The 24,063-nt window shown below is 35.8% G+C and overlaps 2 protein-coding genes and 2 pseudogenes across 4 annotated transcripts; 3 read left to right on the plus strand and 1 right to left on the minus strand.

Annotated features, from left to right (window-relative positions):
* Nucleotides 1–4,917: 4,917 nt before the first annotated feature.
* Nucleotides 4,918–8,081, plus strand: LOC142532948 (derlin-2.2). The gene is made up of 6 exons (XM_075639508.1): nucleotides 4,918–5,225; nucleotides 5,624–5,723; nucleotides 6,331–6,545; nucleotides 6,647–6,730; nucleotides 6,919–6,972; nucleotides 7,636–8,081. Exons 1-6 carry the CDS (start codon nucleotides 5,127–5,129, stop codon nucleotides 7,813–7,815), a joined length of 732 nt encoding a protein of 243 aa, XP_075495623.1. The 5' UTR covers nucleotides 4,918–5,126; the 3' UTR covers nucleotides 7,816–8,081.
* A 214-nt stretch (nucleotides 8,082–8,295) lies between these two features.
* Nucleotides 8,296–9,403, plus strand: LOC142537776 (pentatricopeptide repeat-containing protein At1g11630, mitochondrial-like; annotated as a pseudogene).
* A 106-nt stretch (nucleotides 9,404–9,509) lies between these two features.
* LOC142532956 (cardiolipin synthase (CMP-forming)-like) lies at nucleotides 9,510–13,256 on the minus strand. Of its 3 annotated transcripts, none has more exons than XR_012816642.1 (9): nucleotides 12,602–13,256; nucleotides 11,652–11,718; nucleotides 11,493–11,567; nucleotides 11,296–11,347; nucleotides 10,753–10,802; nucleotides 10,591–10,665; nucleotides 10,225–10,319; nucleotides 9,818–10,138; nucleotides 9,510–9,734 (listed from the first exon to the last, which is right to left on the minus strand). XR_012816642.1 is itself a non-coding variant. In XM_075639521.1 (8 exons), exons 1-8 carry the CDS (start codon nucleotides 13,114–13,116, stop codon nucleotides 10,033–10,035), a joined length of 1,071 nt encoding a protein of 356 aa, XP_075495636.1. In that variant the 5' UTR covers nucleotides 13,117–13,255; the 3' UTR covers nucleotides 9,739–10,032. The 3 variants fall into 3 exon arrangements, 1 of the variants encoding a protein (XP_075495636.1); XR_012816641.1 differs by having other exon boundaries at nucleotides 9,516–9,734; nucleotides 10,753–10,838; nucleotides 12,602–13,255; XM_075639521.1 differs by lacking the exon at nucleotides 9,510–9,734 and having other exon boundaries at nucleotides 9,739–10,138; nucleotides 10,753–10,838; nucleotides 12,602–13,255.
* Nucleotides 13,257–15,549: 2,293 nt separating this feature from the next.
* LOC142532967 (putative serine/threonine-protein kinase PBL23) lies at nucleotides 15,550–17,954 on the plus strand (annotated as a pseudogene).
* Nucleotides 17,955–24,063: the final 6,109 nt, after the last annotated feature.

Raw genomic sequence — 24,063 nt, forward strand, 5'->3', positions numbered from 1 at the left:
GGAAACATTTAGAGAATGAAATGAAATTCATGACAGATGATAGAATGTGAAAAACCCAATGACCACGAGCCATTCTTGAATACAACACAGTATGGATGTTATATGAACAATATAAAGTAGAGTATTTTGCTGCTTATATTGATTGGAATCTACACAATAAAAAAATGATTGTTATAAAAGAACTGGAAGAAGAATTAGCTCATATAACTGGACGATATTTCTCCAAAATAATTTTAATCTTACGTAAAGGAATTAAGATGACATAATTATAATTCGGAGGTGCTGGACAAACACCTTGGTAGAAAGTAAAAACACCACCAATGTATTTTCACGATACAGGAGCATACATTCTGTTGTGAAATAATTTCTTGCAGATGTTTAAATCCCATCCACAAAAAAATGATACTAGAATATTAATGTTCACAACGTCATGTGGTCACAAATTCTTAGTCTAGAGACTAAAAGAGGTATTTTACAGTTATGAATCCAATTTCGCATCTAGCGTGGTGATGAAGGAAAACTTCTGAGCTAAAAAATGAAAAATTCTAGACGATTTGAAGAAACAATACTTCAATTAAGAACATATCAAAACCTCCGAGCAGAAGAAACAGAATTCCTCAAAATAGCTTTACACCAAAGGATGTAGAATTTGAAACAAAAGTATCATTAGAAGATGTCAAGAAAATAATAATAATAATTAAAAAAAACATTACAATGAAGATCCCTTGGTATGTTATGCTATAAATCAACTCCAAGCCAACATTAGAAAGGAAGACAGGGAATATGAGTTCGTCAAATATAAGTCTATCCCAATAAACATAGTATATCAAAAAGATATGCAAATTATTATAAAGAAATATTTAAACCATGATTTAATCAAATTAGAAATATCAGCATATAACAATACATGTTTTCTGTAAAAAATCATGATGCAATAAAAAGAAGAAACTCAATTTAGTAATTAATTATCAATAAAATAATAAAATTTGGAGTTCGATGAGTATTTTATACTCAGTAGATAACATTTAATCAGTTGCATACCCAACGCCAAAATCTTCTCTGAACCCGAGAAAGCTATATTATTTAGATGATAAGCTTTGTGTCAAAATTATATTTTGATATTGTTACTATTAAATCTCATAAAAATATTCTTGTATGTTTTTTAATAAGATATGGACAACGCTAATGTCGATGTCATCATGAAAATGCAGAGACATTTAAGACAATACCTTGAAATATTTCAAACTGAATTCAATAAGCTTGCCCTAAATGCAGAAATTGCAGGTATGCTACAACAAATTGATAATGTAACGTCCCAGATTCGATGACTGTCCTCACTGTACCAAGACGAGTCTTTCCAGCATGCTTATGTCCTCACTCACACGCACCCTGGGAAACTTCCCAGGAGGTCACCAATCCCAAAATTGTCCCAAGTCAAGCACGCTTAACTTTGGAGTTCTTATGTGATGACATACCGAAAAGAATATGCACCTTCGTGATATGAGTAGTACCAATCAAATCTTTTAAGCCCTCTTCAACTGTACAGTCCATTACATTGAACAGTCTCGGAATCCCTCTCATTCCGATGTGGGATCGGTTCATTCATGTTCCCTCCACCTAGAAGCCTGCCAGGAGCCGCTCATTGTCAGTGCAACCTCATGGCACCGGCGATCACCCCCCGCCCTCTTCGGCCCCGGGCCTCACATGCCCACCAGCTTCCGCTTGGTTCAGTCCCCGGACCACACCGTACTAAGAGAGGTCGGCTCTGATACCAACTGTAACGTCCCAGATTCGACGACTATCTTCACTGTACCAAGACGAGTCTTTCCAGCATTCTTATGTCCTCACTCACACGCACCCTGGGAAACTTCCCAGGAGGTCACTCATCCCAAACTTGCCCCAAGTCAAGCACGCTTAACTTTGGAGTTCTTATGTGATGAGCTACCGAAAAGAAGATGCACTTTCGTGATATGAGTAGTACCAATCAAATCTTTTAAGCCCTCTTCAACTGTACAGTCCATTACATTGAGCAGTCTCGGAATCCCTCTCATTCCGATGTGGGATCGGTTCATTCATGTTCCCTCCACCTAGAAGCCTGCCATGAGCCGCTCATTGTCCGTGCAACCTCATGGCACCGGCGATCACCCCCCGCCCTCTTCGACCCCGGGCCTCACAGATAAGCAGCAATGTCTCTTATCGAATCACATGTTGTTTACAGACTTATACTAAGCTATGGTCTGTATCTCAAAAGCCGATCATCCAGGCTATTGAGAAGTCATTGATTTCTAAAATGGAAAATTTTCTAGTAAAAAACTCTATACTTGGAACAGAGAATTTAAGTACCCTTAGCACAAGTGTTAAGTCAATATTATTTTTAGATGAGTCGACCAAAGAAAATATTGAAGCTCCAGATCATTATCTCGAGCCTTCGGGTCAACTCTCCATCTCGAGAATTGAAGAGGGAATATCAACCTTAGACATCAAACTGACAAGAGAAAATCTAAGGTTGTACTAACCAGCTTATAGTTTCTCCATTTCATGTATATCAACAGAATTGAGAGAAATTAAAAACAAGAATAAGTATCAACCAAACCACAATCTAAGTTGATAAAGGAGGAAAATATCATAAGATATGGATTAAACTAAATTCATATCCCAATGAGGTAAAAGCATAGTATGAATCTGGAGATCTAGCCTCAGTTTATACTAAATCACCCAACTTTCCAGAAATGTCAGCATTATCAAAATGGATCCAAGAAGCTTTTCATGAAACATAGGTGAATAATGATTATTCCTCAATAAGAAATATTTCGAAGATTTACTTTTTTAGTACATCGTAAAACAAGCCGGGAAAGACTCGCATGAAGCCTTTCACTTTATCAAGTTGAGAAGACTAGACATGAACATTCAGAAGTTTATCAAAGATCCTCCGGAGAATGAAACACCTCTTGTTTCATCACTAACTGAAATGACATCTCTACTAGACGAGCAAGAGGATTATGAGTCTGTCTCACAGATATGAATAAAGTTAAGTTTCTATTTAAGTTTTATCAAAATTTTGTAAATGAATATTTTCTGTTAAATACCATGACAGAAAAAACTACAAACTTTGTAAAATGAATATTTGAAAAGAAAAGAAATCTTCTATGTAACATCAAGCTGTCGAGGAGTAAATAAAATCGTCAGAATTCTTTAATATGACTCATGTGGGAAGATGGTCAGAAGGAATCTGACCATAATGCCCAAACCAGAAAGAGCTAGAATTCGAGAAAGGTTTTCGACCCAGATTTGATCGAAAACATAATACACAGACAAGTTCAAATGGTGAAGGTTCACATAAGTCACGGTTTCCTCGGGGACCATATAAAATCAAAAGATTCCCGACAAAAGTAAAGAGGACACATAATTCAACCACTTCATTAGTGGATGATGTACCATTCAATCACCACAACATGACAAACCACTAAATAGTGGTACATCAACTAAAAGATGTTGTCGGTCACAGATGACAATGCAATTCACAATTTTGAAAGTTCAAATTTCAAATCTACCAAAACTTCTATGTATATCATAATAGAAGAAAGATGAAGACATCAATCAACATCTTCATTTTTCTTTCAAAATAAAATTTATCATATCTTCAATTTATGTGTGTTGTAATTCCAGCTAATATAAGTAGCTAAACAAGTTTTCTTTTCTTTACAGAAGGTTACCATGTAATAATATGTTGTATGTTTGAATAAAATAACCAAGGCTTACTGTTTTTCTCATGTATTATTTTCAAAATTAAACTCCTTTAATATATAGCTTGAGGTAGGAATGATACAAGGTTGTGTTCAGTGATGTCGAAGAGATCTACATCAGGAATCATCTGCTGCGACTGCGTTGTTAGACTATGATGAACAGTCTATAAAATCCCGTGGATACAACCCGAAGGCATTCCTATCAAAGATGTAAAAATTTAATTTATTATAAGGAAACATGAGGAACTATTAAAATAAATAAAATTTAATTCATAGCATATAAGCTGAAATCTTTACGTAGCTCTATGCCTTTGGACATGCTTGATATGTATGACAATGCCACGCACCGAAAAGGTGGTTCAAGGATGATTTTTCAAAAATCTTAAATATAGTAGGTAATTTAAATTAAACTGAGTAAATTCTAAATAAAACTTGAGTTTGAGGATTTATTTTAAATTTATCCATAAAATAATCGCTATAAAAATACATGTCACTTGAAATACAACATATTTATGATTATTTCTATAATCAAATTATGAAAAAAAATTCTATAATCAATCAAATAAATTAATCACTATAAAAAAAATTAACAAAAAATATTAAAGAATTTATTGCATAATATTATGATATTATATAGAGTAGGTTTTTTGTGAGACGTTCTTACATATATTTATTCGTGAGATGATATTACGGATGTCAACCCTGTATTTAAAATAAAAATAATATTTTTAGCATAAAAAATAATATCTTTACATAGATGATCTAAAAAAATATTTATATACAAAAATGATCCATGAAACTGTTTCAGATAAATTTTTTTTGTGTATTATATATTTAAGTAGATAACTAAAAGATAATTTTTTTTTTCAATTTATCATTTTTGGATTAGGATCCTTTAAAATATTTAATTTAATTTTAATTTTCTATATGGATTATTTTTTTTATTAAAAATAAATTTTCTCGAATTTATTCATCAACTATCATCATAAACGACGCGCCCGTCCGCATAAAATTGATGTCACGGGGCCTACTCCTGGACACATCATTGGCCAACATCTCGTCGATAAAGTATCTCATTGGTTCGTGCATTGTACCCATTATCACTGCGCGTGTCATAAATATTACCATCCAGCGAGCCCCACAAGCTATAAGCTTAAATAGCAGCTTGGATTATGTCGAAGAAAACTGCAGAGAAAATTACATTTCCAATCCGTGTATGTATTCATGAAACCAGATATTACAATTCGATTTTATTGAAAGAAATTTTCCAGTGTCAAAAATTCTACGTTTCCTCTCAATTTTGCGGTATTTGATTTCGTTGGAGATTTGGGTTATGGTTTTTGTGGTTTTGATTATTTGATTGGGGATATTGGAGGAAATAGAATGGCGCAAGCCGTGGAAGAGTGGTACAAACAGATGCCAATAATTACGCGGTCTTACCTCACAGCTGCAATTGTTACCACGATTGGTTGCTCTCTCGATGTAATTTCTCGTGCCTGTTTACATGTTCCTTATTTATTTTTATTTTCAAGTTTTGATATTTTGGTTGGCCTGATTGTTATGGAGCCATTTGATTGTTTTTTGGAGGAAAGAAATGGAATTTCATGTTTTTTTGGTTAAACTTTCTTGATCATTCTTACGGATTAGGGCACTTCTTGTCATTTTTGTATGATATCTAGTTTTTCAAGTAATATAGTTTGGCATCTTTGGTGCTGAAGACAGTTTCATTGTTTTTTTTAAAAAAATTATTTTTGGGGGTTGAAAATGAAGCTATTGTTTTGTAGGGAAAAAGGCACCAAGCTATTGGCGTATTTGTTTCCTTTCTTAGGTTTTTGGATTGGGCGCTTTACTAAGTTTCATTTTTTTGTTGTTATTTGCAGATAATATCCCCTTATGACTTGTACTTGAATCCCAAGCTCGTGGTGAAACAATACCAAATATGGCGCGTCTTTACCAATTTCTTGTATTTTCGCAAAATGGGTAACTAATCTATTTTCTATCCTTCGGGAAGATGGGTTTAGCTGGTGGAATTATGTTTTGATTTAGTGATAAATGAATGGAGATAAATCATTTCGTAGGACTGAATGTGATCAAGTTCGATGCATATGATAATTACCTTTTGCTATCAAACCAAATATTTAGGAAATGATATCCGCCCTGATCATTTGGGCAGCACAAACCACCCATTTAACTCTGCTGCTATCTAACTCTTTGTTGTTGAATGGTTGCTTTGATGCGTTTATTCTAAATAATTATTTGAAATGTTACTGTAGCCGATTAATGCCATTCCTATTCAAAATTTGAGTATCCTCTAGTGTTCTGCATGTCTTTGTCAAATGTTTCTATTGCGATGGTGGGGCAGGCAAAATCTTGTACATGTATGTATCTTTTCTTCCTGTTGTTGTATAGTGAAAATGTGAAATGCACATGTATACAGGGCAAAATCATGTGATCTTGTCGTAATTCGTCAATTTACTCTCAGATAAATGGATCGGATAATTTTGGAGGGAATTAGCCTCTGACTAGATGAGTTTTTGCTCAACCAATACTTCCATTTGATAACACTATTTGATATGTTCCTTTCCAGACTTGGACTTTTTGTTCCACATGTTCTTTCTTGCTCGGTACTGCAAGCTTCTTGAAGAGAATTCCTTCCGTGGGAGGACCGCTGATTTCTTCTATATGCTGTTGTTTGGTGCGTCAGTTTTGACTGGCATCGTTCTTATTGGGGGGATGATTCCTTATGTCTCAGAGTCATTTGCAAAGATCATCTTCCTTAGCAACTCGCTCACATTTATGATGGTATGCTTCCTGTTATCAGAGGAGCCGTGCGTTTAACAATATCACTCTATTTGATTTCGACCCTTACTTCCCCTGGAATTCTTGCTTCTCTGGTTTTGTAGGTATATGTATGGAGCAAGCAGAATCCCTTCATCCACATGAGCTTTTTGGGTCTCTTTACTTTTACCGCAGCCTATTTACCATGGGTTAGTGTATTTAAATTGTCATCAACCAGTTGCATGAATGCTTGCTTGTCCTCACAATAATTTTACTCATTTTTTACCTTTGTCGCGATCAATTTAATCAGTGTCTTCTTTTAACTACACTCATCCGTTTTAGTTATTTCTGTTCATCTAGTGATAATATGTGTGACATTGGATTTACTTTTCTGCAGGTCCTTCTTGGGTTTTCTGTCCTCGTCGGCGCCAGTGCTTGGGTTGATCTATTGGTAAGTCCTCGCTGATGCAATATTTGTATTGGTTCTATGAATCTTATCTTGAAGCGGCTGATATTTTTGTCAGTTTGAGCAAGTTTTAAATGGTGTCTTATAATATCATATATATGCCAATGACCATTCCTTGGGGAAATTATCATTTTTTATATATTTGGTTTATGGCAAAGGTTTCCATCATAGTTGTTAAAACGCACGACTTCCATTGAGTGTTTTTAAGGGCGCTTAATAGAAAAACAACTTTTGTTTTAACAAATCAGACCGAGGAGAAAACGTCCATTAAAAGTGTGATATCTACTCTATTTATTAATAATATCACGTTGCCTCAGCCCCACATCATCTCGGCACTTTGCCCTCGAATTTTAATATTTGATACGTGGAAGATTAAAATGACGCTGCTTTGAATTTGTGATCTTTCATGTTTCATATTTTTTAAAATAAATTGATTTAATTTTTATAATTTTTTAGATTATTTTATTTATTGCCCTTTTTTCCCGTAAAGCTTGTGCTTCGCTTCGCGCTTTAATAGGACAGTTGAACCCTTTAATGCACCTTGCCCTTGAGATTACTATGGTTTCAATACTATATGGTTGATAATGAACATGTAGATGTACAAGTACTTGAAATATCTACTGAATGTGCAATTTTTTGTGGGTTCAGGGTATGATAGCTGGTCATGCATACTATTTTCTTCAAGATGTGTACCCGAGAATGACTGGTCGGAGACCCCTGAGAACTCCAGGTTTTATCAGATCATTATTTGCCGATGAACCTGTAGTGGCAGCCAGGCCTGCTAATATAAGATTTGCTGCTCCACCGGAGGATGTCCGACAGAATTGATCCTGTAATGTACGTCGGGATCTGTTTTAAAATGCATTAGGAGTTGTTTTAGAAGTCCCCCTAGTCCAAAGTGCACATGGCATGTTAGCAGTTAGTCATTTTGTCTTCACCCTTGTCCAGGTTTCGATATAATTAGCTGCTCTGTTTTTTGAACTTTCTTGTGTATTTATGCCGATTCAGCTTTTTGGGCATATGAATGAACATTGAAATTCTACCGTTGATTTGCATTTGATTATAAAATAGACAAAACATTGTTATGTTAATGATTTCTCGTGTTATCTCACAAGAAATGATGGCCCCATATTCTCTCGTTCAACGGGGAAACCCAAAATAGAACAAATATCGTCATTTATTTTTGTTTTATTTTCTAATAACAAATCTTCTTTTTTACCCATTCCAAGATATTTATGTCATATAATCTGCTTTTATCCCATTATTATCACATACACTAAACCCGCAATTGCAAGTCCAACACCCGTAATGCCATTACGCTGCAACCTCCGATCGTCGAGTCTCCAACGTAATGGCCTCAAAGAATCACACCATTACGAAGGTATTCGGAGCCTCATAAAGGAGTCTGTTGCCCGGCCTGAATTCAAATCCGAACGCTGTGTGTCCCATTTCGCTGTATAAGAAGAGGGTGTTTTCAGAGTATCCTAAGAAGTATGGCTTGGTTGGAAACGTACAACACTGTCCTGAAGGGATTCTGCGAGTCGGGCAGTGCAAATTCATCGCGCTCTATCCTGGCAGAGACGGAGAGAAAGGGAATAAAACCCCAAGGGAACCACATTTGCCACTGCGATTGCAGGGTTTTACAGGGAGGAAAAATTAGTGACGTGGGGAAAATGATGGAATTGACGAAGAAACATGGTGCGGGAACTGGTATCGGCATATACAGTGTCAGGATTCAGAGCTTGTGTAAGCTTAAGAGATCCACGGAAGCAAAGGTGTTATTGGATACAATCTCGGGCATGGGAAATCGGGTGACATACAGCCATTTGATTCACGGGTTTTGCGTTGAATGCAAAATGGAACCAGCCAAGATCTTGTTCAAGGAGATGATTGATTCAGAATTGAAGCCAGAGGCTGTGTTATTTTACGCCGATTTATTATCTGTGCCAAAAACAGGATTTTGAGACTGCATTAGCCATCTGCAAGGAGTGTATGCCGGAGGTTGGGTACCAAATATGAGATTATTCTACCTTATCTTGAGGATGGTTTGGTCAAATGTTAGCCCTTGAATTATCAACATATACGTCGAATTTTCATTAACATATGAGGACTTACATAGCCTAATGATATTGAAATAAGGGGAGAAATAGACTAATCAAAATATGTCTGACTATGAAATCTCTCGTTAATGGGTTAGGGAGCATCGACAAAATTGATGAGACGAGGTGGATTGTTGAGCAGGTGAAGGAGAATTTCTCCAGGAATGCTGGTACTTGGGCTGAGATTGAGGAAAACTTTCCAAAATAGAGTAGACTGTTCTCTCTTTTTTCCTCCAAGAATGGTGGATAGAGGAGGCTTTTATGGAAACTGATGCTTTGGCCTTTGAGGTTCTGTTGTTTTTTGGTATTTGGTTATGTTTAAGTGATGATACATACTATTTATTCAAGATTTTTTTGTCCATCTACAATTTGTCATCGAAGTTCTAGGCTTTATTGCACATATTAAGTTGTATATCAAGAATTAGGCAATAACAAATTTTTGCCTTTTGAATTATAATTCATGATGTGAATTTCCATTAAATTATGAAAATTCCATGTGATTTAATGACATTAGGACTAAAAGAAAACTACTCCCAATGAATGGAAGAGAGACTAACCCAACAATTTTTTGGGGCATGCCTGTCCATGCATTTTACTTGATGTGACTCGATCTTTTCCCAACATTTTAGTTGACGTTGCTTGAGCTTGCTGATAAAGAAAATGGGTAGGTTTTTTCACAACATAAAATTGCAGTATAAACATAAAAAAGTTTAAGGGGGTGGGAGATTGACCTTTGTAACATATAGATCCCGAGGTAGACGCATACAAATAGTAAAGCAAAAGGTGATCGTGAAACTTATAATGGTCTAAAGATTTCACTTTCTCTGCTTCCCTTAATGTGAAGATGTTTTTGAGGATGAGACACGGAGAAGTCATAGATGATAACTTGGCTCCAAAGAACGTCTCAGTTGCTCTCGCGAATATTAGAGCAGCCAGGTGCCCTGTTTCAAGTTCTAGCCCCCCCAGACTTCTTTCCAAATTTGGTTCCATTTCTCAGATATTGTGCCCCATACGCTGCAGTTGAGGCCACCGTTGTAGAAGCCACAACCCAACTGCACCAAACCAAAATAGTAGGATAATCTAATTTCACACATTCAGAATTCCATGGAAACATGGACGACTTGATGAAATCATTTACCCCAAGATGTAGATAAAAAATTGGGTTTCCTCGTTCCCATATTCTGGCTGAAGAAGAGCTGCTGCAACCAGGATTAACTGGAGCACCGTATTTAACTGTAGAAGGGAATATAATTGTTTTATAAATCTTGTTATACATATTTGCCACCTTTTACAATGACACCAATAATGTGCCAAACACGAACTGAGAATAGTTATAATCTTGTGCAACTCTGCAATAATTCCAGACTAGAAACGACAAATCAAGAAAACAAAATTATACCTTAAATAAAACACTATAGCTATACCCAGGCACGAGAAAAAAGTAATTTGCAACCTTCTTAAGTTCATTCTCGATGCACAAAGTACAAAGTACCATATGGTGTACCTTGCTTATCAAGAGAGGCTCAACTTTTTGGGCATGCTCCCCATCGAGGTTGAAGAAGTCATACCAACTGTTCCTCTAATTGTTAAAAAATGAAAAAGAAAAAGTAAGAAAGGCAAGATAATGGCTATAGCCAAACTGATGATATTGTGATATTGGTCTCACCTCCCAATCCAAACTGCTAGCTCTTTTGTAGACGGCACCAAAAACAAGAGCTAAATCACGCAGAACAACAAGTGAAACCAGTCCAGCTTCAAGTTAAGACAAATGCACAATTAAACATAGATCACAGGATACAACAGAAGGAACATGTCTCATATTCAAATAAAATCTATCCCAATAAAAATAAATAAACAAATACATGAACTCTATACCAATGATTTACAACTGATTAATAGCCAAAAGACTAGAAAACTTTTCCTACCTATCTCGTTTTCTAGGGCTGTATAACAATATTTACCCGTTGAAACAAAACGCTGGATAATGATAAAATTAATCCAGAACGTGATAGAAAATTAGAAATAACACATACGCGTGGACAGACATGGTTGCTTACTCAAACAAAGACAGAGATGAATCATCAACGTTCATAATACCGAACAAGATTATCATGAGTGATGCGAATCATTAACAAAGAAATTATGTTCCGATCCAAAGGAAAGTACTATAAATAAGGTAGTGCAGGTATAATAGCGTAAATTTACTTACGATGTATGAGATCCTTATCTACCAGTGCAAGAGCAACACATGCGATTAGAACCTGTCAAAATGTAATCATCGCCGCAGATTAGCAAACAAAGTTACAAAACATATTTTTGTAACAAAAATATGAACAGTGCAACGTGATGGAGGAAACTTGATATTGAACATGTAACAATGCCATCATAGAGAATACAGAAACAAACCTTGTCGGCCAATGGATCAAGATAGGACCCAACTACAGAATTGATTCCCATCTTCCTAGCCATGTAACCATCAAGCTAAAAATGTAGGTAGAGACGTGAGGAGAGGAGTAACGGATACATATTACACTACCACAAAGCAACCACAACTACCATTTATACCCAATCAGTTGCTCCAGATACTGCAAGTCCAATAAAGGCATATGAATACATGTCATTTGCAATCATCCTGCAAAATGGTGCAGCGATAAACACTTAACTCGGCCTCACCAAAAGGTTAAAGAATTGCACATTATTAAAAAACCAAAATGTCAACCCTTACCTTGCAAGTTAACCAAATATACAATGCACGGTAAAATTCACAGTCCAGGCCCACAAAACAAAAAAAGAGAGCAAAAGAAAGAAAAGAAAAAGAAAAAACATTCCAACAGGAAAAATATTTACTGGCACCATTATAAGAGAAATCACTCACACTTCCAAAGTATCTTCTCACAGATTCAAATTTTTTTTATTAAATTTACCATAGTTCAGTAAATTAGCAACTACATTGTGCTCCAGCCAAAGAAAGCTATTCTGGAGATAAAGGACTTGACAACTCCAGATTAATTCACCCAGTTACGCCTCAAAATCAGACATCTGACATCCATCTTTGAATGTTCCAAAATATATTGATGATAACGTTAAATAATTCTAGATTCAACTCCTGAAATTGAAATCACCACTAGACCAGATATTATTATAGATTAACTAGGTGCAAGGTTTTTTCCACGTAACTTTTAACTTCGAACAATCAACATTCTTCAGGTAGCATTTTTTTCAAATGTCAATAATGTTACACTCTGGAGTTCCTTCCAAAGCTCCCAAAATAAACGAAAAAAGACAATGTCAAATTCCAAATTCCCCCACTGAAAATCGATTATATAAGCGCGCAATACATGTACATGATAGCTAGTATACAATAAAAATAACGCATATGACGTAACGAGGAAACACAAGCATAGCCTCCAGCAGTACTAGAGAGTTAAAGTAATGAACTAACGGGTACATTAATTTACACTCAATTCAATAAACTACCCTGTTCGTAATATCTGATTGAGGAATTAAAAACGCACCATCCAAGCAACGGACCGGAGAGCAACCGCGCGAATGAGATATAATTAGGAAGATTGAAGTAACTGTCAGCGATTACACCATGACTAACACGAGCGCCTATTGCAGACGGATTTCTAAATTCCTCGCCAACACCCTCGGCCAACAGCTTATGCGCATCATAAGCAGATCGAAAACGTAAATTGTGAGGAAAAGAGGTCTTCTGGACTAAATTAAGGGCACCGAGTTTAATAAAGTATGAAGCGACGTCGGGCTGGAGGAGGAGAGGGGTGGCGGATTGGGACAGCTTCCAGGGAGGATTGCAGAGGAATAATGGCCCACAGATTGGGAACAGAAACCTAGAACGGAAGAGAAAGTGCTGATGAGAATTTTTCACGGGGGTATAAAGCAGATACGGAGGTGCAATTGGGGAAGGAGAGGTCAAAGAAAGGGAGAAAAGGGTTCGGATGCGGCATGAATTGCGGGGGTAGCTTGGAGATTGAAAGAATCGAGATATGAGTGATCGGAAAATGACCATCGGCGGTAGTGCACGAGCATTGTTCAATTGAGCGGATAGGACGTGGCGGCGGCGACGTCGGGGAATTGGGGTTTTGAAGTTTGAACGGTGGGGTTTGGAGGAGGACTGCGGTCACACGTGTTACGAGCAATAGGAATCATGGATGTTCAACTTTTGGTCGGTTTGACAAAATCCCAAACTAAATCAAAATTTTTTTATAATCTTATCAATCCAAATCATGAATTTTGGTTTGATTTGATTTATTCTGAATTAGATAACTAATTTTAAGTTTTATAGTGAATTATGCAATGCGATATTATAATTTGGAAAAATAACAAATGATATTTGTTAGAAATTGAACTATAATAATTATAAGTAAGACAATAACTCGTGTGAGTTGTATTTTGTGAGACATATATTTTATTTGGGTCATCAATGAAAAAATATTACTTTTTATTGTGAATATCAGTAAGGTTGACCCGTCTCACAAATAAAGATTTATGAGACCGTCTTACAAGAGACCTACTCTATAAGTAATAATCATATATTAAAATACTTAGAAAGATTACATAATTGTTCAACTAATAAAATATCTTAAACTTTTAGAGTTGTAGTTATATATTTGAACTAAAATTTACAATAAATAAAATCTCAATATAATTAGATTGTTACAAAACTTACTAATAATAAAATAAAAATAATAATAAAACATTCATATATCCAAGGAAAAACTACACTAAATTAATAAAATTTATTCATGTTATAAAAAAAGGTAAAGACTAACAAAATATGATGCAAGGACAAGTAAATTCAATATTTTAAAATGATTACAAGGGTGACCTATTTATAGGTACAAGAAATTATCAGATATGATAATTATGATATTATAATGAATTGATATAATCATGATTCTTTACCATCTTGTAAATATTTGATTACGAATTTTCTCCGACCGCCCAAATCACGATCTGTGATTATATTGACATCCATAGTATTGTAGCACTCCCACTTGGATCAGTCGATGAATGCGCATAGTTAAAATCTTACTAAGAAAAACCAAATAAGACAAAAACTTAGTTAATGAAAAAAATATGACATATCTCATTTTTTCTTAATTGACTCGTGAAAAACTTTATCATGAAAGAAAAATCATTGACAAAGGAAAAAGAGTACAAATTTGTTTTACTCTCTCTATTATAAAATCACTTGATATCTCTAACCCGCCACATTCCGACCTTGAAACCAATTTCTCAAAAATTGATGTGGGCCATGATTTTGTGAAAAGATCAGCCAAATTATCATTTGAACAAATTTTTTGAATTTCAATATCGTTTTTCTTCTGCAAATCATGAGTGAAAAAGAACTTAGGAGATATGTGTTCCGTTCTATCACTTTTGATGTATACATCATTTAATTGTGTGTTACATGTAGTGTTGTATTAATGGCCAAAACTCACAACTCAAAACCCCCCAAGTGATAGAGCATTGATAATTGAGTAGGGGTCTCCCAACGCATCAATAATGTATAAATATAGCAACTACAAATTTTATTACATGGAGCTGTCAAAATTTAAATAAATTTTCTTTTTAAAAAATATTTATGATTCTAAGACAAACTAATCAAGTCGATCACGTTACTATTTGAATTCAAACAATATGGACTCAAATTCCATTCCGTTAAAGTTTTAATCTGAATTTAAACTAAATATATTTGGTTCAAAGTTCCACTAAATAAATACTGCAGTTGTTATGGGTAAAGTCGTAAACTCATTTTATTTGAAAAATGTCTACCACATATCAATGAATGATTTGTACAACATTCATGTCAGCAATAATCGAACCTTTATTTGTTTTTACAAAAATTTGTGTGAGACGGTCTCACGAGTCGTATTTTATGAGACAGATCTCTTATTTGGATCATACATGAAAAAATATTATTTTTCATGCTAATATTATTAATTTTTATTGTGAATATCGGTAGGGTTGACCCATTTTAGAGATAAAGATTCGTGACACCGTCTCATAAGAGACCTACTCTAGGATTAGGGTACATCTAATGATTGATATTTGATAAAAGAGGAAATGTCTACTGAAAAATCAATGGACAATACATACATTGATAAATATCCACTGTTAGATGAACTCTTAGGGTACTATCCTAAGAGCATCATCTTATTACCTGTTATGGAGCAACATCATCATTTTTCAGTCACATGTCAGTATTTCGATGAAAAATAATTGAAAATAAAAAAATACAAGATTAAGATCGTAAATTAACTGATAATATTATAAAAATGAAAAATATACAAGTTAGATAAATGCAAAAATATACTAGGAGAATTACCTCGATCCATTTCCGTGTCCCTCTACATGCAGCTAATAGTTTGTATATGGTTTCCTTGAAAAAGATTTGTGGTGCGCCGCTCAACTTGTCCGACAAATGCGAGCCCCAAATCTTTAAAATCGACGTGGTATCTTGTTATCAAGCTGTCGGAGAAGTAGTTGTTCCCATGAAGATTGGACAAAGATATTATTTCCCATCTTCTCTAAGATCCTTATAAAATCAATATCAAATAGGTTTTTCAACTGAGCCTCTTTAAGGCAAATCTGCCCACAGTTAATCTTCGATGATCAATAATTTCCTCCCAGCTTTTCAAGTTTTTCTTGTTGTGCCACCGTCAATCAGAATAAAATTTTAATTAAAAGAAAGAAACATTGATCCAAGAATGAAGATTTTTATATGATATTTGGGGACATCAGAAAGAGGGTTCTTTCAGCGGAATTGCGACGGAGGGAAGGGAAGAAAAGGAGATGAGAATTCTGTATTGTTGTAGGATTAAGAGAAGCGATACAATGAAGAAGAATTATTTGAAAACTTCTAAAAGTTCTGCTAAAGAAATTAAGGCTGATGCCGAGACTTTATACACGATTGCCCGAAGTTTATCGATGAATACGGGTTAGAATCCATAGTAACATCCATTTCTTCCGGTCAAATCTTCTTTTCCCGTGGGAAGAATTTTAATGTTACATCAGATGTATTTTTCTGTTGTTTCTTTTGGGTTTATCCTTTCATATTGGAAGAACCCTTCTTTTGGATTGTTTTTTTGGCTAAAGTAGAGTTGCTTCTGATAAAAATTACATTTTGTTTCGAGATATTTAACGTTATCCTTTATGTACAGATTGCATGATCTTTTGAGATTGTTATGGACAGGTAACAGCAAACAAAGGATAATCGCTGAAGACATACACAAGCATGGAAATCTGAGAGTTCCGACTGAAGTATTTACTTTCCGAGAACTTGCTCATGCCACAGAAAATTTCGATCCCGAACTTCTTGTAGGTGAAGGAGGATTTGGTAGGGTCTACAGAGGATACCTCAAGAAAACAAATCAAGTATAAACATACATATTTCAGAGTCTGATCTCTCCTTTTTCACTTTTTTTACGGCCTTATAATCTTACAATATTGTTAATTTGTTTCCAGATTGTTGCTGTGAAGCAACTGGACAGAAATGGGGTTCAAGGGAACCGAGAATTCCTCGCGGAGGTCTTGACTTTAAGCCTCGTTCACCACCAGAATCTCGTGAATTTGATAGGATATTGTGCAGATGGCCGCCAACGGATATTGGTCTATGAATACATGCATATTGGATCATTAGAAGATCATCTTCTGGGTAGTTCTTGATTCATGATTTGTATAGTAGCTCATAAATCAAAAGTGTCGAAATGCATCACATTTTGATGATTTCCTAAGTAACGGTTGCATCTTTCTCCTGGTATCAGATTTGCCACCACATAAGAATTAAGCCTCTGGATTGGTACACGAGAATGCAGATAGCAAAAGGTGCAGCTCAAGGACTCGAGTACTTGCATGATACAGCGAACCCTCCGATAATATACCGCGACTTTAAGGCATCCAACATATTATTAGACAAGAACTTCTGTCCTAAGTTGTCGGATTTTGGGCTTGCTAAGTTGGGTCCAACGGGAGGGCAGGATCATGTGTCGACCAGGGTGATGGGGACGTACGGGTACTGTGCACCAGACTATGCAAAAACCGGCCAACTTACGACCAAATCTGATGTTTACAGCTTCGGGGTGGTGTTTCTTGAGATTATTTCAGGGAGGAGAGCTATTGATAACACGAAACAACCTGAGGAGGAGAATCTAGTAGATTGGGTCAGTTGACTAACATTATTTTAGATCAAATTTATACATTAGCTATTAACATATGGATTGATTTATATATATAGATTAAATATATAGGTCTCTTGCAATCTGGCGGCAATCTTACCTCATACCATCATCACGTGGAATTGTTTTGAATGTGGAACTTGCAGGCAATGCCACTATTCAAGGACAGGAGAAAGTTTACTTTGATGGCCGATCCATTACTCCAAGGGAAGTACCCGATGAAGGGTCTGTTCCAAGCTCTCGCTGTTGCAGCCATGTGTCTGCAGGAAGAGGCCAGCACGCGGCCGTTGATCGGAGACGTTGTCACCGCTCTCGAATTTTTAGCTATACCAACGGATGAAGAAGACTCAAATTCAACAGACATTTTAACAAGAACGTGATTAACAAATTATATTGGAGACAAAGGATTAATGAATGGTAAATTCATTCCTTTTCTTCTCGTTGGACATGGGCCTACTTTAGTGTTGGTAGTTTGCTTTTCTATCAAGGGAAAGATTTTCGGATACCATCAACAAGGTGAAAAGGAGACGGTTGTTTAAATTTCGGTCTGTTTGAATCTCGATGTTGCGTGACTTTATGTGAAATTATAACTGAGATATCGGTCGATTCTGTTAAAGTTGATACCCTGTAAGTCAAGGGTTGACTAAGAAACTTATCGACTCAGCTGTGATAAGCAATATTTATTTTAATATAATTTATATTTCATGGTTTGTTATTAATTATCAATACATCAATGCAATCAGAATAGATAAAGTTCTTAATTATACTTTAATACAAATAAATCGTAATTCGATCTTGAAACTAATTTGTAAACAATGTATATTCTAGATACATTCTTAATCGATTCAGCCGCCTGAAAACAGGGATAAAGGCCGCTTGAGCTTGAGAGTAACATCTGTGATGTTGTGTACCGTGTTTTATGGTAAGGCATAGAGATGTCCAATCATGCAGATGGGTGATCATGCGATGATTGTACCGAACAACTCTCCATCGGATTTTTCAAGTGGTTATTATCGAGAGGAAATGTCTGTAGTTGTGATTGTACATGATTAGTCCTTACGACCTGGGACAACTCTGAAGCTCTACATACTAGGATTGTACTTTAACTCGTTTACCAACTCCGCGAGGGTTACAAGGTGGCGAGGTTGGGTGCAATTGCGAAGTGTGTAGGAGCTAATGCATTGCAGTTGAGAATTCACCGCGCACCTACGTGTTTGAATATCCTATGTGATCTAACGAAATAATAATGGATGAAATATCTTGCCAAAGTGTGAGATGTACATCACACGAGTTTTTGAGGAGCACATCACGTGAATTGTGAAAAAATTCAGCAAGGTTCTCCCTATGTCGACGTCCTTCGCATTGCAAATCATTTTTCGTGCGTAAAATACACAAATGCACGTCTTAATTTCCTTCACTCATCTTTCACACCATATTATATGTTTTTATACATGATTGCATAAAAACATGATACACTTTGTATATTACTAGAAATGACGTTTTTTCACATGTCTAAGGGTCCTTAGGTGCATGTTGAAGGGTTGGACAAGATATGGTAACATGATGCATGAAAATTGGGTTTCTAGAGTCCTATGGTTTCGATCTTGGGTGCTAGGTGGGCACAGCTGTGGGCTGCCATTTGGGATGTGTTCAAAGGTCCTAAGAGAGTCTAGTCATGGTCCTAGATGGGCTGTACAAGGGCTGGACGCAAGCTAGGAGAGGGCTACACGTTTTGGGGTTTGTGGGGAAACTAGGGTTCGGTTGGGTCTCCTTGGAGCGTGGGGCTGCTGGCTGCTGTTAGGGCACGCCCAGGAGTCCTAATGGGGCTGAGTTAGGGTCCTAGATAGGTTGAGGGAAGGTTGGTACGAAGGCTAGGGTCGAAACGTGAATACGGGTCGCATGATGGCTTGAAGAGCACGGGTTTGAGGGCTGGTTGTGTAGGGCCTGTAGGGCTTGGTCCATCAGCTATTCTAAGGTTCGATCTAGGTCCTAGGGTGGTCGAATAGGGTCTGGACATGATGGTTAAGGGCTAGGCTTGAAGGAATCCATGGGTTGTTAAAGTTAGGGTGTAGAGTTTTTGTGCAGAAAATTTCAGTAGCTGTTTAAGCTTTTCTATGGGTTCTAAATGGCATGATTAGGATTGCATAGGGTATGGTTAGATGTTAATAAGCTATAGTTCAAGTTTGGTAAGGTTTGGTTAAGTTTTGAGTTATTCGGGTTAAAATCGAGACGTACGTTTAAGTTTTAAGACGAATTAGAAAATTAGTCGATGAGCTTAAGTTTAAGTCTAAGAAATATTTATGGGTGTATTTTAAAGTGTTATGTTAAGTTTGGATGGAATTGAGTCGTCTTTATAAGGTCTAAGGATAAATTGAGAAAGTTTGGATTTCAGGGGAAAAATAGTAATTTTACACCTGAAAAATGTTAGACGTCCTGAAACTGCCCTGAATGCTGTAATAAATGTTAAAATATTTATTTTAAATGCTTATTGAATTTTATGATGACACGTTAATGCTAAAAGACGTGTTGTATGTTTGGTTTAAAAGAAAAATGATATATATATGCATGGATTTTATAAGTTATGAAAATAATGAAAGGTTGAAGGAGATGACTTGATTGTGACATAAAAGACCTCAGAGAGAGCCTGTTTACGGAGAAGGCCCAAGTGAAAGCTCGACGATTGTTTTTCCATCAAAAGGATATGATGATATATAAGGCCAAAGCTAAGTTGACGGCTGTGAGTGTCGTTGATGTACCCGTTGTCTGGTACCATAGTTATACGTAGATGGATCCATCGACCTACATCTGAAACAAAGTCACAGTTAACGATATGTGAAAAGTGCATTTTGTGCACTTAAATTATCCTTATAATTCATATAGATTGTTAGTTTTTTTGGGCAGAATTATGCGTCTTTTACTATTTTTGATGTGCTTGCAGGAATCTAGGTAAGACTACTACATGGGCTGAAAAGGAGCGAAAATGACGATTAGAAGAAATTGGAGAAAAATGGTCCAGCTCTGAAGGCAGCGAGACCCGCGCATATGCGCTAGTCAGGGCGCGCATATGCGTGAGCAAAGGAAAAAGTTAGAAGCAAAACAGAAGACTCCGCGCATATGCGCGGAACTAGGGCGCGCATATGCGCGCAAGAAGATCGCCCACACAGAAGGACCCGCGCATATGCGCGAGTTTAGGGCACGCATATGCGCGCGACGTGATGTCCAGATTTCTTAGGTTTCATCGTGGGCTTTAAAAGGAGAGGAATTAAGAGAAAAGGGAGGAGCCGACAGACGAAAAGAAAAGGAGGGCAAAAGTCAGAGCGCACGGAAGACGGAGCACGGATAACGGAGATAGAAGACGTTTATTCCGGACACGGAGACACACTTTCATCCCTCTTCAACACGTTTCTAATTCGGTTCTTTACTTTTACGTTTTTAATGATTACAAACATGTTTTGTATTGATTTAGATTCCAGTATGAACTAATTTTATTTTCTAGAGATTGACGTAGTCTTGGTTGAACCTATGTTATTGACGTTTTGAATTTTCATTGAATTAATTCATCGTGTTTATTTGTGATTTCTTGTTCTTAATGCTTTTGGATTACTGGCCATAATTCGATTGATCAAATAGTTAAGATCTAACACTCGAGAGAGGGGATTGAAATTAGGATATGGGAAATCACATCGTCAGATGTTTATAACGTGCAAAAGACGTATAACTCTGGCGAATCCATAAAAAGAACCTTGTTTGCATTTATTATGTGTTACGTGATTTTGAATATACATATTAAAATCGGTAATAGGTAATAAAGTTCTATTTATCATTTGAAAAGGGAATAAGAAAATTACGATTTCTTGGTTATTAAACATGATGCAATTTAATAACATGTTAGTCAATTTTAATTTAGCATAGAGGAGACTAGACGAAATCATATCTCTAGATTGATCTACTCATTGGATTTCAACTGCGTGCTAAGAATTAATAGGATTTGTTAATTGTTTTGAATTGATTATCAACTATCTATTTGAATTTTCTAAATAAAGTTGAACTATGTCAATTATGGTACTTAATATAAAGTTTTAAATAATTACTCCTCGTGGAATCGATATTTGTACTCAAACCAATACTAAAACTTGACACCGTACACTTGCGGTAGTGAAAATACGCAACAATCTGAATTCAATAAAAAAGAAAAACATATACGTATATGATAAAAGGAAATGTTTAGGATGAAAGAAAAAAAGATATAAAGTTATGCATGTTCATGAAAAGCTATTTTATTAAAAGTATCTTTCACTGTTGCTTGTGAATATATATGTATTACTTGTTATCGTGTTTAAGGTTTGTTGAGTCAATAGATTCACTAGGCGTGATCGATGCAGGTGAGCATGATATTGATGGATGACTTGATGGTTGAACTAGCTTGACTGATGGTTCACATAACCCGATGACCTTTGCTAGTTTTCCGCATTATATTATGGTTTAGGATTACTTTATAAATATTTTATAACTTTTATGTTTTGAAATGATTTTGAGAGATTTAAGAGTTTATGTTTATTTTGAAAAATGCCAAGTTTAGATTTTGTTGGAACATTTCATGTTCGCAATCTTGATTTTTATGTTAATAAAACTTGTTATTTTGTTTCTAATAATTTACCTAAGTGCGCAGGAAGCTGGAACTGATCAGACTTCGAATTGATCAGTTAAATGAGCCAAAACTGAAGCTATCGAGATACAAACTGAAAACATCAACTGATCGACCAAACTGAATCAGCTCTACTGATATCTTAAAAAATGGTTCAACTGATTGTCCAGCTGATAGGTGGCTCAGCAGAAGACCTTCAGAAGTCCGGCCAGCTGATGAAGAGTTCAACTGATCAAGAACCTAGCTGACCAGTTCAACTGAAAGAGTGAAATCAGTTCAACTGACGAGTCAACTAATTTCACCAGCCCAACTGAAGATCAGTTCAGATGACCAGTTAGGAACATCAGTTAAAAATCAATCAGTTGCAGATCAAGACAAGCTTATCTAAGTGGATTTCAGCTACACACAAAGATACAAAAGCATCTGTACGATTAAAGGTACAATAATGGACGATGCAGCAAAGATTAAAGCCGAGAGATTCCTGAAGGCATGTCAGAAAAGTCAAGACACATATACCAAGGAACGCATTCAAGCTGCAACGATCACATGTGATGAGTCTTGGAGTACGGTCTCAATGCCTTTATATATACAAAGCTCAAGACCATCATCAGTAGAAAGAGAAAAACAAAAAGTGTGTGAAGATACACAAAAAGGGCACACATATTGCATATCAGCTTACAAGAAGCAATCAGCCCAGAGGGAACACTTCATCGTGTTATCAGCTTAGATTAGAAGCATATTTTCCTCAGTGTATGAGAACACTTTCAGGTAGTTTTTAGTGATCAGTTCTCACACGCACACACACCACCACTCAAATACAATTTTGCGCAAAGACAATAAACTTGTGTATGTAGTCTTTGACACTAAGAAGTTAAACAAGTGTTGACTGGAAGGTGATGCCTTGAGTCTAGTCTACGAGTTCAGTTAGGCAGTGGGTAAGTCCTAGGCTGGGTGGATTATTACACTTGTTGTAATTAATCAAAGTCTTCTAGTGGATCCTACCCGAGGTGGTAGAAGGGGTGACGTAGGAGCAGTTGAAGTCTCCGAACATCCATAAACATATCTTGTGTTATTTCTGTTTAACTGCTTGTTTTTTTCTTAACTGATTTGATCAGTTCAGCTGATATCAGTTCAATTCTGTCCATAACTGAACTGATATAAGCCAGAACTGATCCCTAGTAATTTCCAGTCATTCAGTTACACAAGATACAAAATATATCACTGTTTCTTAACGAAGGATCATTTCGAGTGTTTTCCGCTTGGTTTAATACCAAACTTGATCTAATTCATCAGTGTATATTTTCTTAGAACACGAGCTATTGCAGCTCTTGGAGAATATTTTGTTTGAAGCAACTCAATGTGCCCAGCAAACGGTCTTTCAGATTTGGATGACGTTTACGATTTTATGTTTTAAATGCTTTCTTTTGGATTTTAAATAATAAGTTGGTTGGTTTATTTTAAATGGTACAAAAGTATTCTAAAAATATATATGCATATATATTCGGCCGAAAAGCGTAGTAGGAAAAAAAATTTCTAGTATATTTCAAAGAAAAACAAGTAATTGACGTTTCACTATCAATGATACCAATGGAATAATGGGGCGATGCTACTAAACGCTCTTACCATGATTCGATGAGTTTAATCAGAAAATGATTTCTGACATTCTCATGATCAAATGTTGGTGCATTGAATGAGGCAAATTAGGGTAAGTTCGAATAAAGAAAAATGTCCTGAATCACAAAGAGTTGTGAACCCATGGCTAGCTGTATCCCTGAACTAATGAGGGCCACACAAGCACTGAATAATTTGTTCTCGTTGAGAGAATAAATTCAAGGAGTTCAATTTATATAAATTATGAGATAATAAATTCAAAGAGTTGAATTTATATATAAAATTACGATATAGTAAATTCAGGAGTTGAATTTATGATAATTAAAATAATGAGATAGTAAATTCAAGAAGTTGAATTTATGATAATCAAAATTTGGAGAGAATAAATTCAAGTAGTTGAATTTATAAAATTTGAGAATTTAAATTATTAAGCTCAAAAGTTGAGTTTATAAAAGATTTAATGAAAATAGTGTATGCATAATGAGTTTGTAGGAGTACAAGTTCAAAATGCTAAATAATT

This window comes from Primulina tabacum, chromosome 2, assembly GCF_025594145.1.
Source record: "Primulina tabacum isolate GXHZ01 chromosome 2, ASM2559414v2, whole genome shotgun sequence".
Classification (NCBI taxonomy): Eukaryota; Viridiplantae; Streptophyta; class Magnoliopsida; order Lamiales; family Gesneriaceae; genus Primulina; species Primulina tabacum.